This window comes from Hippocampus comes, unplaced genomic scaffold (assembly GCF_001891065.2).
Source record: "Hippocampus comes isolate QL1 unplaced genomic scaffold, H_comes_QL1_v1.1 scaffold43, whole genome shotgun sequence".
NCBI lineage: Eukaryota > Metazoa > Chordata > Actinopteri > Syngnathiformes > Syngnathidae > Hippocampus > Hippocampus comes.
In genome coordinates this window covers 144,717-162,770 of record NW_017805276.1, presented here as the reverse complement: position 1 = coordinate 162,770, position 18,054 = coordinate 144,717, and the positions used below count along the sequence as shown (strand labels likewise).

The 18,054-nt window shown below is 43.7% G+C and overlaps 1 protein-coding gene and 1 long non-coding RNA gene across 5 annotated transcripts in view; both read right to left on the bottom strand.

The window, feature by feature from the left end:
* Window positions 1-178: 178 nt before the first annotated feature.
* The window catches only part of rtn1a (reticulon 1a), a 20,246-nt gene continuing 2,370 nt past the window's right edge, over window positions 179-18,054 (bottom strand). Inside the window, exons 2-9 of one of the 4 annotated variants that reach the window (XM_019870202.1) lie at window positions 11,665-12,381; window positions 10,478-11,149; window positions 3,562-3,769; window positions 3,343-3,481; window positions 1,833-1,902; window positions 1,508-1,554; window positions 1,354-1,412; window positions 179-1,030 (exon numbers count right to left, since the gene is read on the bottom strand). In XM_019870202.1, the coding sequence (XP_019725761.1) occupies window positions 988-1,030; window positions 1,354-1,412; window positions 1,508-1,554; window positions 1,833-1,902; window positions 3,343-3,481; window positions 3,562-3,769; window positions 10,478-11,149; window positions 11,665-12,381 (1,955 nt within the window). In that variant the 3' untranslated portion in view covers window positions 179-987. Of the gene's footprint in view, window positions 1,031-1,353; window positions 1,413-1,507; window positions 1,555-1,832; window positions 1,903-3,342; window positions 3,482-3,561; window positions 3,770-5,058; window positions 5,151-7,516; window positions 7,846-10,477; window positions 11,150-11,664; window positions 12,382-18,054 lie in introns of those variants that run through there. The other 3 variants (XM_019870205.1, XM_019870206.1, XM_019870204.1) reach the window with 3 other exon arrangements.
* Window positions 9,615-10,356, bottom strand: LOC109516035 (uncharacterized). Its single transcript, XR_002168285.1, has 2 exons — window positions 10,275-10,356; window positions 9,615-10,234 (listed from the first exon to the last, which is right to left on the bottom strand). It is a non-coding gene; the product is annotated as an uncharacterized LOC109516035 (long non-coding RNA).

The window sequence follows — 18,054 nt, the reverse complement described above, 5'->3', positions numbered from 1 at the left end:
GCACAGACTCACGTACGCACGCAGTATTATCTTGGATGATTTGTTTCTATTCAGAGCCCTCTGCTGTCAAAAACTAAACATATGGATTCCCTGTACACTGTTAAGATGCAAAGATATTGGCAGATATTTTCATCACCGATGAGAAAATGTGACCTAATCACTCAGTCAACTAAGGAAATGTTATCCATCACAGTACATTTATTTTGTCATGTTCTTGTAATTAAATACATAGTGTAAGTGCAAATAGTTAAGAGTCCAGGGTCTAGAGAACTACACAGTATAGTAGAACATAGTACAAAGTTGGACAGTTATTCAAACAAGCTCGATATCACCAGATACTCCTTGTCTTCATAGTAGTTGTACAACAGTACCCACAACATTACCGTGTGTATTGTTCCTTATTGGTATACAAAAGCAAAAACCTACAAATACCACATCTAAGACGCATATTTTTAAATTACTTTGCGCTTGGAAACACCAAAAGGAAATTGTGTGAGAGAAGCCCCATCTGCTTACTTGAACATGAAGCAGCGAACATTGGCAGCAGAGCAAGACTGGCCACTGAGCTGTAGGTTTTTTTTTTTTTTTGTTTGTTTGTTTTTTTTTTTTTTTTGTTTTGTTTTGGTGCCACACCATACACTTTGTGGTAATGTGGTAAGCACTGCAAAAGCAAAAATGTAGCGTGGTATTCAAAACGGCACCAAAGATATCAAATATTTACCCAAGGCTCCACTACATGCTTTTTACTTTAGAATAATAAACACAAAAAAGTCCTGTCTCTTTAGCTTTTTGAGTTGTGAACATGTCTATCTAGAGGCGTTATGAATGTGTGGTTGTGTGTTGTTAGTGTTTACACTGCTCTAGACAGGGTGAAGGCTTCTCTAGTGGATGCTTTTCGAGAATGCCAAGATGACAAAGCGTGACGCCCCTCTGATGATAACCGGGCTCTTTAAGGGTGAGCGAGCCTCCTGTGTGAGATGTGCAGATCTACTCCTCCTTTCTCTTCGCCCCGGGGATCTTTGCTTGGATCCTGGATACAGAGAACAAGTAGGAGTTGCATGTTTCCGATAGGATTAAGTCGCTGTTGGACAGCAAAGCACCTGCTGCTCTTTTCTCTCTTTTTATGGTGCTCAATTGAGACATCTTAGCTTTTACCAAATAAGGAGAATGATGTCGGTCAGTCACAAAAGAGCTCTTGTAACTACTGTCGGGGTTTTTTTTTTTGTTTGTTTTTTGGACACCTGCACATTGTCCAATGGATCACAGTTATTTAATATTATATTTTAATACAAAAGAGACTGTTCTTTAATGCAAAGATTATGTACTGTAAGAAATATCTGAATGAGCACTCACTTTCCCACCACAGAGTTGACATGGGTCCGTATTAGTCCCACATATTGATCTATCTGTGCCTACGAGCAGGGGGGAGGGGGGGGCAACAAATGATGTAAAAACTATTATTTTTGTTTAATTAACTTTTTGATGATTTAAGGTTGAAAATCTTTACCTGGTGTTTCTCATAGACCACAGGCATAGTGAACATGGAAACCACAGCTGCAGGCACAGAGAATAAAGAGGAGTCAAAATATTCTCACTCAGTGCAGGAACAAAACCACTTATCTTGGGCAAACTGTGTAAATACCTACACAACACAATTATAGCTCCTAACACGCTGACAAAGACATGCTGCCCCACTTGCGATTACATAAAAGCTAAGAATAACCTGAGTATATCCAGTGCACACCAACATGTATTGCTCTCGATGTGCAATATTAAAGAAAGTTCTCTAAAGTCAACATCGAGTGGAGTTAGGTAAGTTCGGGTGACCTCACCTAGGATGAGCAGTGTCAAGCCGTTGAAGAGAGCGCCCACATAGGTCAGAAGCCACATCAGTACAGCAAACTGAACAGAAAATCCAGTTTGAAAAGTTTTCCTTTCAAAGTTGATCATGGATGAGATGTTTCCACCAAACATGGTCTGCTCGTCACGGTACAGTGAGGAATGGTACAATCCTATCTCGCTAACCGGTGTGGAACATTAAATGTAGGCCTTAGGGGTGGAAAGGCTCACAAAATGCATCTCGTTTTTTTTGCTTTGTTTTGATATGCATTAACCCCCCAAAAAATAAATAAATAATCAATTGCCTTGGATAGGAGATGTAAAGACTTTAGCAGTGTCCAAATTCAGGCTATGTCCTCTGAAGGATTTCGCAGACAACCTTTGCTCCGGGCCCTTCTTTCTGGAAACGAAGGTCAGATTTGAAGGCTGGATTCGAATGTTGCATGAATTTGGACACCAGAATGCGGTGGAGGCGCGCCAGAAGTTACATCATGTGGCCTTCACATTCGGCCTTTGGAAGATGCAGCCCTGGTCGCCGGACTTAAGATGGTGAGGCTAGCGACGTACTGTCCTGGAATATTTTTGACTGCCGCATAACTGTTTGGATATGACACACTTGTAGTGTCCTGCCAAGCAGTTTATTGTGAATCAAATGTGCTGCCCATCTTCTTTTTTAAATTTATCTTATTTAGCTTTTATATCCTTTGTAACTTCACTGGCATGTTATGTCAATTTGTTGAAGATGTAGACGACTGTTATAAGCAATTTTTTTATATGTATATACACATCCATCCATTTTCAACACCGCTTATCCTGAACAGAGTCGCGGGGAGTTGCTGGTATCTATCCCAGCTGACTTCGAGCGGAAGGCAGACTACACCCTGAACCGGTTGCCAGTCAGTCACGGGGCACATAGAGAGACGGAAGGAACTTTCACACCCACATTCACACAGTTTCTAAGTGGGAATTGATTCCACGTGGCCCGCACACAAGTCTGGCATGTGCACCACTTCACCATCACTGTCTCGACGTGTATATTGTTTAGTTTGTTTAAAATAATCTCTTGATGCGTCTTGGTTTAGTGCTCACGAGGGGGTTGGGACAAAGTTGCTCGAACGGAATGCAGACGAACCCAACTGAAACCGTTGAACTGAGGAGTTTAGTCTGGATGGTTTTCAAGAACGGTTCCACCACAAGTAGGCCTACACAAAAAAGTAAAAGGACATCATTGGAGCACGTACATTGTTCTTTTGTTGTTGTCTTATAGCTTTTGATTTCTTTTTTGCACCGGTAATTTAGTTAGCAAACTACAATATGTCTAGCGCCACCTTTTTTTTCCACATGGTACCAAAGCTGTTGATATTTAAATGGGAAGATGCCAAAATGTATGGCAGTTCAGATTTGTAATTTTAGCACACAAAGCCACTTTTCCATTGGAAATCCTAAACAATTGTATATGGTTAGCAAACTGTCTTGCTCGGTGGAAACGGATCAGATGCAAACCTTCAAAGAGTCAATTAGATCTTGAACGAGGAAAAGCCTGCGCAGCTCCCTCATGCAGGTGTTGGTGTAGATGAGGATTTTGTCAGCATATTTGCTAATTTGGTCCTGGGATAGAGAAATTTCCATCTCCAGGTAGCCTCTGTATGAATGCAAGTACAGAAATGGAGTTGATCAATATGCAGTGGATTAGAATATTTAGCGAGGTCATGGTTGACTCACTTGAAAGGATGCCCCTCATCAGTTTTCTGAACAGCCTGGAGCACAGATTTGTAGATACGGAAGCTGATGGTGGCAGAGAGAGCAGCCAGGGCTAAGTAGGCTCCAACGCTGACCACGCTGAACTGGGTCAGGGAGAAGAGGAGCAGAAGCACGCTGCTGAACACGGCCCCCGACTGCTTCACATTCCTCCAGTAGAGCAGGTCAATAGCTGGCGAGTGAGGACAGAGACGAACAGGGTTACAACCCACAAAAAGCGTTCACCGCTCCACTTTTTGTTAGTTTCTTTAGGTACCCGAAGGAATCATAAGACGTTTTTGCAAGCCCCCCACAAGAGTAAAACAATATGCTGCTTTGGTCGTGGAAGCTACATCGCACAGCTGGAATATGTCATTCGTTAGCTTCAGCACCTCCTTGGCTTTGATTCTAACCTAGCTTCTTCGTCCAGCTATGCATCCTAGTGCCAGGTGGATATGTCGCTGCACATCCATAGAGACCCCGTTGCTGATCTCAGTGCATTTATCAGCGCTAACACCTGGTTCGCTCTCATACGTACACACATACATCCCGTCCAAAATAACCAAACAGCAGGCCCCATACTGTATAAGTTCCCTGAGGAGAATTAATGATTGACAAAAATGGGAGCACAATCAGCATTTTTAGAGATAACGGTTCTGTGTGACATGGTCGCGCTGACAAGCAGTGATGAAAGATGGCGATGATTCATGGAGAAACTTGGTACTCCAACACTGACCATGCCTTTCTGTGGCTTTTCTGGGCAAGCTCCAGATTTGGTCAAGTTGCCCTTCTCTGCCGGTCACTTGGAAACACAAACCTGTTTCCATGGTAACAGCTGCCTTTTCTTACCATCATTTCTATCCCTGCTGAGCTGCAATTGATGCCCGACCAGACCTTATCATGCCTGTCTGCTGGGAATAGTAGAATCGCTCCTGAGAAGGATCCCTCTGGTGCCTTTCTCTTCCCTGAATAGTCCAACTGCTTTTTTGCCGGCTCTAATTTTAGCCATAGAGCTGTGAATGGCACAGCGATTACGGCCATCTTTGCTTGCCTCTGACTCGGCATCTGTGGAGTCCTTAGAGGAGGCCTGGATAGCCCTCGGACCTCTTTGGACTCATTTTGATAACGTCAGCGTGTGCTCTAACTGTCATCCTTATTTTCTAATGTAAGATATGCATGGTCTCTTGTCAGGAAGCAACCATGCGTCACATCTATCAAGCGAATGTCATCAGGAGGAGTTTAAAACCCGATCGACATGCTTTGCCATCCCTCTCTGCGACGACAGCTGGTTCAGTTGGAGATGCTGTGAGAATAACCCACACATGCACTGGTGTGTAGCTCCTTAGTTGTATGCACGCACACACCCACGCGCACACAGACGCCAAAGCAGCTTGACTTTAGAGACAGGGTCAGTGCCAGTGCCGCGCAGCCGTACTGTAGGGGTTAGAGCATTAGCTTAGTGCAGTAGAAGCGGGTACTGACCTGCGGGTCCCATGGCTGAACAGAGAAAGAGGCAGCTGCTTTATTCACAACAAAAGGAGAGCGTTGGTGGGCGTTCCCTCCCCCACCACAACCACCACACACACACACTGCACAGGAAAGGAGTGACTACAACCACACTAGCCAATCAGCAGCTGTCTGATGAGTGACGGGACTTTAAGGGGGGCCTCTATTGCGTAGGGTTGGCAAAGAAGCACAATGCAATCCAGCACACACTCAGAGTTTATATGATGTTCGAAGCTAAGGCAGCATCACGGTTTCGTGGCTTGATGCGTTAGCATTCAAATGGTATCACTTCCACAGACACACACATACAGTAGCCATTTTCAGGTGCTCTATCTCAATGGCCTGGTCGCAAGAGTCTGCTGAATACCTGCCTGATGCAGTTGCTATAGCTACGGCGCTTGCTCCCTTTTATCACCGAGAGATTGGAGGAAGGGAGGGGAAAGAGCGTTCCTCTGGGAACAGAGAGAGATTCATTTGGTCCAATTTGGGGACGCACAGGAACATAAGGAGTGTGTGCACCCCTGCAAAGATCAAGACTGCCACTCCCTTTTACCGTGGAAAACAAAGGGACAAAAGCGTGTTAACAGCGGCCTCTAAGCCATCAAATGGCTTAGCAGACGTGTGCACATTTTCAGCATGACGTATCAGGCATGTATGGAAGGTTGGAGGAAAAGAAGTCATTCTTGGATTCGGTCTGATTCATTATGTACAAACAACCGAATTGCATAAACATCAGTTTCATTCCGTCAAAAATGTTATACTACAGAGTCAGGGGCTGTTTATTGTGAGGTCCTTCCATCCACATACATAAAAAAAGCAGAGCAAATGATTATCATCTGTGACAAGAAAATGAATCCCGCTCACCCTCCTCTTTCTTTCTGCAGTGAAACTAGTTTAGCCTGACCTCATTAAATCACTGAAGACATCCTTGTGGCCTCAAACCAGTCACCAGCCCATGTGCGCAAACATGCAATGGGAATTCTGCTTCCAAGAAGTTTTAAATGTAAGACTTGAGCACTTGTGCATGTTACCATTTTAAAACCACGTTTTTAATGACATAGGTCTATGAGCAAATAAAGTCTTAAAATAATCTTTGTTGCACAATGTTATAAAACAGACACTGTTAATTCATTTTTTAATATTGTGTTTTAGCTGCTGTGTTTGGTTAGCTTTCTTAACATTGTCTCAATCCAACTAAATTTTTTTGTCACTGATGGAACAGATAGCAGTGTGCACAGAAAGGCCAGCGATGCACAACAGCAGGTAATATTTGTTGAAATTTTTTTGTGCAATCTATCTTTGTTCCCTCCTGCCATCTTGGCATCATTTCTGACTTGTCAGGAGTGGCTGCACCATGTCATGTCATTATATCTAAACACCTTCATTATAAATACACAATCCCTGAATACTTTGGATACATCCTGGACGGAGGCAGCAAAAACCATCGAGATTTCACCGACATATTTAAGGATATACATACACACACGTGACCCACAGTGCATGTACAGTATGTTAGATCCCATCATTATGTAAAAGTGGCTGTAGCTCTTTCACTTTTAACATTTTCCCGATTTGATAACAGTGAGTCCGCTGCAGCACGTCAATGATGTAACGTCATCATTGAGATTGATTTCCCCAACTGCTGTGATTAACTGGGGCACCATTTCTATTGAAGCAGAGTCGACTATTTGAAATGCAGAAATCAACCTTTTCTATAGTTGTGACTGCATCCTATCAGATAACTTCACATAGACATCTATGTGGTTACATAATCAAATAGCTCACGCAGCCAGAGGGCAAATGACAAAGTTGTATTCTGACATTGGAACCGCCTAAAATCAGAGGCCAGTCGGAAGGTGACATGAAAGCAAGGAAAGGGCGCCATTTTCTTTCCACAAGCTCCCCCGGCTGGATGCAGACAGACAGAGGATGCTCCCTCTCCCCTCCGAGCATTTTCTCTACAAGGTACCATCGCGGTAGAGCAGATAGGGCTGACGTAATCAAGATGGGTGTGCCCTGGTCACCATGGCGACAGTCTGTCAGTGCTGGCTGGATACTCATCGCATACAATAAAAGCCATCATACGCCATGTAAAATCAGCACCATTCCACGCTTTCTAAATATTAGATGTCTTGCATGTCCACAAGAGCAGCATTCCTCTATGTATGCAAGTTATTCTCATCACTCCTCCATGCTCCTCCCTGTTTTGTCCCCGCACATGTAACACAATTGATTGTGCCATCTGGGTGTGTCTGTGGAAAAGGGAGCGAGGTGATCTTGTTCTATTCCCCAACATTTCACTGATACAGTGACTAAGGCACATACACAAGACACGCTCAAGAATACACATTTAAAGACATTTGAGATAGAGGTACATCCAAGTTAGACCCATAACATCTACGCATGCACGCACAACACAAATCCAAGCAAGTACCCTGGCCCTTCCAGCCGCTCCAGGAGCTTTCCTTCTTCGTCACGTCTGCAGTGGTCTGCATGCTGGTGATCGGTTTATCCCTGTTCTTTCGCTTGCTCTCTCTAAAAAAAAAAAAAATCCTTGTCTTCTTTGTGCACCTCTTCTGTCGCTCGTGCTCATGCGCTCATCGCCAAGAATGCATGAATGGTTGAAAAAAAAATGATGTAGGCGCGTGGCACAGATAACAGTGAGGGAGGGAGTATTGGGGAGGGGGGAGCGAGGATGGATGGAGAGGCTTCCTAGATGCTGCGGGCTGGCGGAGCTCACACTGATGCTGTGGATCGTCAAATGTGTGTGTTTGTTGGTTGGAAAAGGGGGGAGGGGTGCAAATTGTAAACATCACAGTTGCTGCTGCAGCAAAGCAGCCATGCGATGATTAGTAGCCAACGGGGACGACGGGGTCGGGAGGCTTTTGTCTTGAAAGGAGTGGTAGTTTAGCTTTTCATAACTAAAGCCTAACCAGTGCCGCCAACTGACTGTGGGAGGCAAAGCAGGCTGATCCATCATCAGACAGTAACATCGACTTTTAAGTTTTAGTTTGTCCAGTAGTTCTGTTTACGTTGTCATACCAATTCTTCCCAATTAAACAAATGGATTAAAAAAACCTCATGTAGATTGGGGCACTAAGTCAAGGGTGTACTTGTACTTTCCAACAATTATAGTAAATGTATAATGTTAATATATTTAAGATTATTATTGTCTTTGAAGGTTGAAGATCACTGATCCCGCCGAGGATGACAGACCACTTTTGCTGATCGTATTTATGGTTGCGCTGAGCTATTATAATTGCCAGTTTCCACTATGACTCACTGAGTGCTTCTACTTTAATAATACATATGGCGACGCATGCATTGTGCATGCGAGCTTAAGCACAATACTCCTTGATTATTGCCTCGAGGAGGTGTCTGTGTTACTGACTTTCTCTCGCCGAATGAGTGTAACTGCAAATGCAAAAAGAACAACACCAGTGTACCCGAAAACAAGCGAAACTGCACAGTCACCATGATGTCAGCAGTGAGAGAAAAACATTACTTGATGGAGACTAGGTAATTCTCAAAGAACCCACCCCTGCAGGCGGCCACACCTCACACCTTCTGTTCACTGCAGCCTCCACACTGCCAACACCCACTATCAAGTAGAAAGGGGAAAAAAAAACTGATTCTCTGAGCCAGACAGAAGGAACGTGCTCCCCATCAGTGTTTCCATGGAAACTGGGGTTGAAGCACCAGCCTCCCCGATGTCGAACAAGGACTCATTGCGCCTCCTAGTGGTGTACAACAAGTCGAACAAGGACTCATTGCGCCTCCTAGTGGTGTACAAACAGACGTGACCTGTTTTTTTTTGTATGTTTTGTTTTGTGCAGTATTTCCAGAACCTTCTCACAGTAAATAAGAATGAGCTATATAAGAAGGAATAACCTTGAATTGGCCCTTCATGTATTGTTAGCGCTCATTCCTGACACATATTCACCATTTGTTTGAAGATGATGCATCCAAATAAAACATTTCCTTCACCGTTAAACAATATAAAGTGCAAATGGAATCCCTCAAGGCACCTTAAATCTGCTCCTCTTTTCAGATCCTCAGATTATGTAAACAGGGAGAGAGAGAGAATGACCACGAGCAGGCAACACACACATTGTACTGTTCAACGCGGTCTAACGAATGAACTCCTTTTCACTCTAGCTGCCATTTCTGTTTTACTTAATCCCAGGATTTAAAATAGCCACACAAACAAGGATCCAGACGCTGCTCAATGTACCATCGCTACAAGTCTAAATTACACTTGATGCAGTCTAACAGCCACATTACTGGTTTAGTAGTCTGACAAGTACAGTTTGATATCTTCTCTCTTTTTTTTTTTTTTTTTTTTTTTTTTTGCATGTCAAGCTGTGAATTGATGCAATGCCACTCTGCTTTTTCTCTTTTACATTCACCACTAGAGGGAAGCAGACTCACAACAGGGACTTCACACACTTGGCACAGACGAGGAGAGCATCTGGGTAAGCTTGTACCTCTGTCAACAAACCTGTTTAATTTGTGGCCTTTTTTAACAAAACAACACAACAACACACCATGCAGCAGCTTGCACTAGACAAACCAAGTCAGGGAAAATGTTCCTTGTACTAACAGGGCTGTTTAAATGGCTGTCTATTTGACTGAAAAACTGATCAACTTTCTATCAAGGTGGAGGTTTTTGAAAATATGGTTGATTAGGCATGCATGCTAAAAACACTCGTTGTGTTCTGTTTTTATATATGTCCAATACATATAAAAATAAATTCACTGCATTTTGGCATTACATTTAAGCTGAGTCATGTCTGTACATTCAATTGTTTCGTTCAAAGAAAGAGAAAAATTTTGCTTCTCCTAAATTTTTCAAAAGATTTTCCTGCAACAACCTTTGCAAGCAGTTTCATGCTTCAAATTGTTTTGTTTTGTTTTTCTTGAGAGAGGCAGGTTTTTTTAATAGCTTCAAGTGAGAAGCTGCTTAGTTTTATTGTCAACAATCACTTCATCAATGACAGCAAGTTTTTTATGACTCGGTAAATGGTCTCTTCTGTCTGGTTAGCATCCATGCTCCATGCAAAAATACTATGGTGGTTGTCTCCTTCACTGTACAAGAGCGACCAATGGGCATCTGACTCAGTTGAAGACGCAAACAGGCTTTTGCGGTTTACTTCCCCAATCTTGCAAGCTCTCAGGAAAAGTGTGTAGACCATTGGTATGAAAAAGGTGGTTTGAAACAAATTTCTAACAACATTCATTCTGGGTAGCTAATCCTCCATCTTGTGGCATATTCGCAAAATTGAAGCCACCGTGACTATGACAAAAAAATTGCTTTGGTAAATTACAACACAGCAAAGAGAAAGTAAGGTTTGAGGTTCAAGATGAAGAAGAAATACAGAATAATCATACTCACCTTTTTGTTTGTTCAAACCTTCCAGTAGGAAGGCAGCAGCCGATTTCCCAAGATCCACTTTGCCTTCGTTGAGCTTCTTGTCCTCCAGATTGAACTTGTCCAGACGCACCTCTGGGGGCACAGTAGCAGTTGGAGGCTTGGGCTTGCTCAGGCGCTCCTCTTCGGCGTTGACCTTCTCCATGGGCGAGGGCTCGGCTGACGAAGCTTGAGGCGTGCTGCGGGCAATAGGTACACTGGGAACCAAGGGAGAGGGAGGGCCAGGTCCCACATTAGGGCCTCCGACACCTTGCTCTCTTTTGGGACTTTCTTCCGATGCGGACTCAATGAAGAGGTCGCTGTCGAGCTCCGCCTCTCTCTCCTCACGCAGAATGCTGTAGGCTGCAGGTGGGGCATGGTTGCCAGCCAGCCCGATACCAACCTTGGAAACAACTGGGGGGCTGTCAAAGGGGCTGCTGGACTGATTGAAGGTGCCCTTACTTTTGGGTGGCTCGGCAAACGGGTTGCTACTGGCCTTGGGGGGCTCCTCGGACACCAGCTCAATCTCGGAGTCTCCAGACTCTGCACTGCTGCCATCTTGGTCTCTGCTCCCAAATTGTGGGCCTGGACTATATTTGGGAGCTGCAGACTTAACTTCGTCAGCCTTGAACACATCATGGGAAGGGAAATCTCTCTCTGGGAAAAAGGAAATAAATCATAATTTACCAATTTAGTCAAATGTAGTCATAAAATACTGCAAATCTTTTTTTCATTTGAAGTAAACTATTTTTCGTGGAGCAAAAAACATAATGTGGAAGTTTGGAGGCCAGATTAGACTGAAACATGTCACCTTTTGCCCACCATTACGGTTTATGAACAGAATGATTGAAACACTTGGTCATTGTCAACAACAGGAACAAACAATTTTTCAGATATAAAAATTTCCCATCTTGATGGACGACTTTCTACATTTACTGAGTGTGTTTTGTTCATGTAATAGAACATTTGTGTGGTCAGAGGTCCTGAGAAGGTCTTTATCGCAATCTGTTCTACCAAAAGGTATTACTATGTTTTCTTCCACACCAAAGTCATCCAAGTACTTCATGATGAATGTTGCTTTGTGCATTGGTGAACAGACAAACTGGGACGCATTCCTGGACTTGTCCGTTTTGTGACCAACGATCAATTTAACATTTGTGCGCTGTGCTTACGTGTAGGTGAAGCGTTGGGAGTGGAGGTGGGGCTCTCATCCTCCGGTTCTGACAGAGTCACAGTGGGGACGCCCTGCAGGCCCACACTGAGCACATTTTCACGGTCACACCCAGTGGCTGGAGGGGGACGCTGCTGAGGTTCGGCCTTGGATGCCGGAGCCTGCGACTCGGTCAGGGTGATCTTCACAGGGCTGGCTGACTGTGGTGTGCCTCCGAGGTTCCGGTAGGAGCGGTAGTCTGGCAGCTCCTCATCAGAGGGCTCCTCCACGTAGGGGAAGGAGTGGGAGCCTAGGGCTGGACCTAGATTCTCATCTTCATCCTCGTCTTCTATCCCAGGGTTCTTATCAATGTAGCTACCCAGTGAGTCACGACTGGTCAACCCTGTGTCCACCAGGCTGTGCAGCGCTCCCTGCTGTTGATCATGGTGATCATCCCCATGGCTTATGTCCATGTAGTTGTAGGATTCTGTCTTTTCTAAGCCCATCAGGGACTTGGGCATGTCGTTGGACAGGTCAGACAGGGTCTTGGTGCTGGAGCTGAAGTCATACGGGTCAGTGGAGAAGTGGTCCAGGCCGGGGGATGCAGAGGAAGCTTCCACGCTGTCAGACAGGTAGGAAGATTCTTGACCTGATGTAAAGCTCTGATTGGACAGCAAGGAGGTGTACACGTCACCATCATCATTCATAGGCTTCCTAAATAGGCCTGTCATTGGGTCACCTTTGTGTCCAACGTGAACATGTGGGAGAAAAAGAAGTGAATATATTGTAATTAGAGTTAGAGCGACTAAAATGAAGATGGCAAAAAAAGACAAATCTGACAGCACTCTATGTCACATGGTTCTTAATGTCATAATGCGCTCTCGTCAGGCTGGATGCACGGAGCCACGCTTTTGCAGCCCAGCGAGGCGGCACTAACAGAGGCTACTTGTGCCCATGCAGTAGACAAAGGCAGATTGTTCAACCACCAGAACCCAGAGCCACAACCAGGGTCTGTTCTAAATCATGCCGCATCTCTCTGCCACAAAAATAAGTGTGTGTACACTGGCTACTAGCCTCCCAAAAGTTGTGTACCTGATAAGTGAGGGTAAGAATGTACAAAACTCTTTGAAAGACTTAAAAATCGATGCCGGAAATGCCAAGTGTTCCGAGGTCTCTGTATTTTGTTATGAGTAGTTGCCATGTGTTCCACAGTTAAGAATGAGTCAAAGATGTTTTCTGGAGAGGAAATTTTGCACGCCAAGTTTACTACTTTGGCCCATTAAGATTGTGTTCAAAATTAGAAAATATTCATCATGTTCCTGAGATGTGATGATAAGGTGTTGGCATCTCTCCAAATCAACTGTCAGAAATGGAAAAGAAGACTGGTATCCTGATTGTATCTTTTACAAAAATAAATGTGTATATTTATGTCCCTAAACAGTATAGGTCATATATCAACAGTACTAAAGCAATACATCTCTGGGTACCACTCCACTGACAAGTCACTGTATCCCTTCATGGTCAGTGGGGTTCTTTTTGCATCTACCGTGAATTGATGTTGATTAGTGTTCGCATCCAGGCAGGTGACACACACACAATCCTTCCACCAAGACTTCTTTGTACATGTGCTTAACAATTAGAATTGTTAAAATGTTCCATTGAAAACCATTGTTTATACTTGGTAAAGGTGTCATGATGTGACAGTTTGACAGTTTTTTTTTCTGATGTTTTGAAATGCTTCAGGTGTTCAGAAAGTGACGGTGCACTTAGTTTGTTTTATTAACATATATGTTTGGATAAAATTCAATGCCTCCTGTATTCTATCATGTAGGTGCACAGTGACTTTCCCTATGACCCTGTATTATGTCCAATTCTTAATTGGTTATGCATAGGAACAACAGGCACTAGCCATGCTCATAGCGTATACAAACCCACACCCACACATAATACTAATATTTGTGTTGTCCTGTGCACAATTCTCAATGGCCCCTCCTTCTGTCCTCTAGCCCCTATTTCTTCCCGTGCAGGGGTGGCACTATAAATAGCCTGGCTCCAGCTGCTGGGCTTGGATGAGGGGGGAAAAGATTTAAAACTGTAGCCTCTGGGTGCGCACTGAAGGAAGGATGGAGACTGAAATGACATAGGAGACAACAATTCAAGACGTCCCTCCTTTTGCTTCCTCTCCAAAAGCCTCCCCACCCTTCCTTTCTTCCTTTGTCATGAACAATCCACCACGGCGCGTGCAGCACAGTCATAAGTCACACTATAGGTGCCCAAGCTAAGACCCAAAGGAGGCAATAGAGAATAGACAGTATCATCCCAGTATGAGACAATTACACAACTTTCGATCAAAAGTCGACCATGGTCATCTTTTCCTGCACAATTATAGATACCACTCTCTTGACTCCCATTAACTGCGTTAATGTACATAAATGTTGTGTCTGGTCATTGTAAACTTGATGCCGTTTGTTCAAATTTAGCCCAGTGGCATGAACACGCTCGATATGATGCTAAAGTGAATCAACACATAATCCTCTTTATTCCGGTACTAGCGTATAGATCCCCTCAGCCATCACCCTGGCAACGCCTTCATAATCCAGCAATCACTGATTCAAAACACTGACAAATTCCTCCTCCTCCTTGTTGGCAGATGTGGGAAGCACTTGGAGCCACTACACTGCGAGAAGAGACGTGATGTGTGATGCTCTGAACGGCCACAGATCTAAGTCAGGACAAACTGGGGGTAAGACACGCACCTCCTCCCCCTCTGCTGTTCGCGACACCTAGCACAACAGCTCAGCGGGTGTTGCATAAGTGATCTGCATCAGTGACGAGGTAGAATGTTGGTCTTCACCGGCCATGAGGACAGCAGCTCTGTGCTGTTAGTTGACAAATTTGCAGTGTTGAGTCTGGGAGCATTTTTGGTCTGTAGGGACCCACAAGGCTCTGACAAAAGCTTTGCCACACTCACATGGGATTAGAAGCGACAACAGAGGAATTCTCAAACCGATGCCAACACAATTATGTCACTGAAAGGACGGCTGGGTGAGATAAAATAAAAAACAAAGTCCTGGCGGATGCTTGGTGAAGGGGCTTTTGTCGTCCTGAATTGAATGCGGCCTGACAATCTGTGCTAGGTCATACTCAGGCATCTCATATGCAAAGTAGAGATCATAGCAAAAGTCCCCTGTTTTAAATTTAATGCAGGGGAACTTTTCAACATGACCCCAAATTTCCCCACAGGGTTTTAACTTTCAAAAGAGCAGTAAGTGTGCTGCTCAGGGACGATTCAATTACTCCTTCTCAACTATGGTGTTGGCTTTCAGCAGTTTGATTTCACTCAACGACCTTGTGGAAAGTAATCTATCCAGCTCCTGTTCAATCTCATGAAGGCTATCAGCTAATATGCCAGGAATTTGTTACTCTGTTTACATGGCTTTCAATGAAAAATGTAGAAAATGTGTCATTTTGGCATTCAAACCTTTGAAATTCAACCTCAAATGCCACTGCGCGAGCCCCCGTTCAACAAAGTTCTATTCACCACTCATGCTCTTCTATTGACAAAAGCAAGCACTATTTCCAGTACCTGGTCAACCACCCTGCCAAGTGCAAAGATGTAATCCAGTACAGTACAGTACAATACAGACCACCTCATGGTCAATGAGATGACCTTAGTTGATGATGTTGCTGAACTGTGCTGTGTAGGGTTCAGTCACAGCTCACCTGTTTTCTGAACCTGAGCCGCGATTGGTCATTACCCGAGCCCTGAGCAACTGTGATGTCATTTTTTGTCGACGGCAAGTGGCAAAATGGCCAACCCTTGAGATGGACAAAAATGGGTGGATTTTGCTGCTTAACTCATATGCTACAAACACAATATTAATCAAAACGCTGTGTTTAGACTGTGGGCTGTATGTGACATATTGTAAATTGCATTTCTAATTTGGCTTCTCCTTAAAACAAGTTTTAACACTTAACAGTCAAAGAAAATCATACAGTAAAAATAGGACAAGATGAGCCATGATGTGATTGTGCCAGGAGGTGATTGAGTATAGGATTCCCATACAGTCATCGTGTTATTTGTAATTATTTCTCGTTTAGCGTGATGTGACCACTTACTATCCCGAATAAATGTCTATTGAAGGAACAGAAAATGGCGATGACAAAGGTGGTATAACAGGGAGAGCAAGTACATGCAAAAAGGACTTGTAGAGGTCAATAAGGGGGGGAGAAAAAAAACAATGCTTAAAATCATGGACTGCTCTGAGTTGTATCGATTCAAAACAATAGAAGCATACAATTATCGCAAGAAGCAACATTGCAGGCCGCACAAGTGTTATTATTCCGTTGGCTTAAGGTAAATCAATGATGAGGCAGTTTGAATAAAAGCTATTTGGAGTCTGTGGCTGTGATGCTATATTGATTTTTTTGGGTGGTGGTGGTGGCGGGGCGAGGGTGTAGGAGACTGTCTGCTCCAAGCTGTCAATTTAGTGTTGCTTATGATTTCGCTTGCATCACAAAGTAAAATATGGATAAAAGTGGACAGATTCCTGCATTCGCTGAAATAACCACCATGATGAGCAATGCAGATGTAGTTTTGTGTGCAATAATCAATCTAATCCCATGAAAAGTGTTGCACTACGCTGCTCTGGGATCGTATATTGGCCACCGGAATGAGAGATGATGGACACAGACAGAAGTGTCGTATTTCACATCCTGGCTCTTAACCATTCTTGGAGTAAACACAAGGGACAGTAGCACATCCAATAGTCAGACAAGGATTTACTGACATAAACAAAGCAACGATACTCTCTTATTGTCCGCCGCAAGAGTAAACTGTACAGAAACAAAGTGATTGAAATCTATGTCAATCTTAAAAAGGTTACCAATCCATTTCCAAGGCTTAGGGACTCCAGTGAAGCATGGTCACAATACTTTCACACATGGAGACAACTGGGTGGTGGTCCATTTTAGGAGTGGTCAGCCAGAATTGCAGAAATATTCTGGTGATTGACAAGACCAAAGTAACTTTATGGAAGTTGTGCTGCCCATCACATCTGGCATAATAGAACACAGCATGATGCTTTTTTTTTTTTTTTTTTTTTTTTAACAGCACTATTTACGCATTGCACAGGCTTTTAAAGACAAGGTTAGAATAGTTTGGACAATGAAGACCAATAACAACTCTCAGTCAGGAAGTTGACTTAAGTTGTAAAAGTAGTCTTTGATTTTACTACACAAAAAAGTGTTATTTTTTTCAACGATTCCCCCGAGCCACTTCATTTGTACATGGCCATATCCTAACACCAACTATTCAACAAACTTCAAGTCTGTTTTTAAGCAGTGCGAAATGGATGATTTGAATTATCTTGCTAAATGCTTGCATCACTCACCAAATTCCCACCCCACCTGACGACTTGCACTGTTCTTTGTTTCATCTTCAAAACAAAGATTGAGGAGACCTTACACTGTCCCCCTTGGGAGCATGAGCCAAGCTCTTGAAGTACAGCTAAAAAGCACAGTGTTGGCTCATGTGAGACCACTAAGTGCTTTGTGTACCCGGTACATACAGAAAGGAGCCAGAAAGACGTGCAACAGCCTCACCTTTGTTGTCCCTGTTGGCATGCTGACACCAATGTCTGATTCATTAAGTCGGCTGATGTGTTGTGTATTTTATAGTTGATACAGAGCAATAGTTATACTGTGTCATTTTTGTCGCGGGCCACATTGTAGCTACGGTTTCCCTTGGAGAGCCGTTATGACTGTGAATTTTGTAAAACCACATAAATGTTTAATCACCTCCACGTGACATACGCAGCGAACAACAAATTGATGGATACCTAGTTTTGAAATCAGAAGACAAGAATAATGACTTGCTTAAACATAGTGTACGTGAATGTAATAAGGTATTTGGAAACGAGAAAAAGCTTGCAATATCTCTACGTTATTATGAATTACATATGACAATTTTAAATTTTGGTTCAGACTTTAGCAAGCGTCATGGAAGTTGACATGCTTGATTTGCTTTCACGGCCCACATAAAATGATGTAGCGGGCCAGATCTGGCCCCCGGGCCTTGACTTTGACACCTGTGGTGTAATATATATGCACAGTCTCGCAAATATTACTCAGAGTCCTGTTTGAGCATGACTGTAATTTTCTGTTTGTGTTTTCCTCAGCCTGTGTCTCTTACGCCTGACGCTGTCAGCCGTCAGTACTAGAAATATGATCCAAGACCAAGGGATTGTAGACTGAGCCCTATGAACCCTGCCTCGGAACATCCATTTTCTGATCCGCTTATCCTCACAAGGGTCGCAGGGCGTGCTGGAGCCTATCCCAGCTGTCTTCTGGCAGTAGGCAGGGTACACCCTGAACTGGTTGCCTGCCAATCGCAGGGCACACATAGACGAAC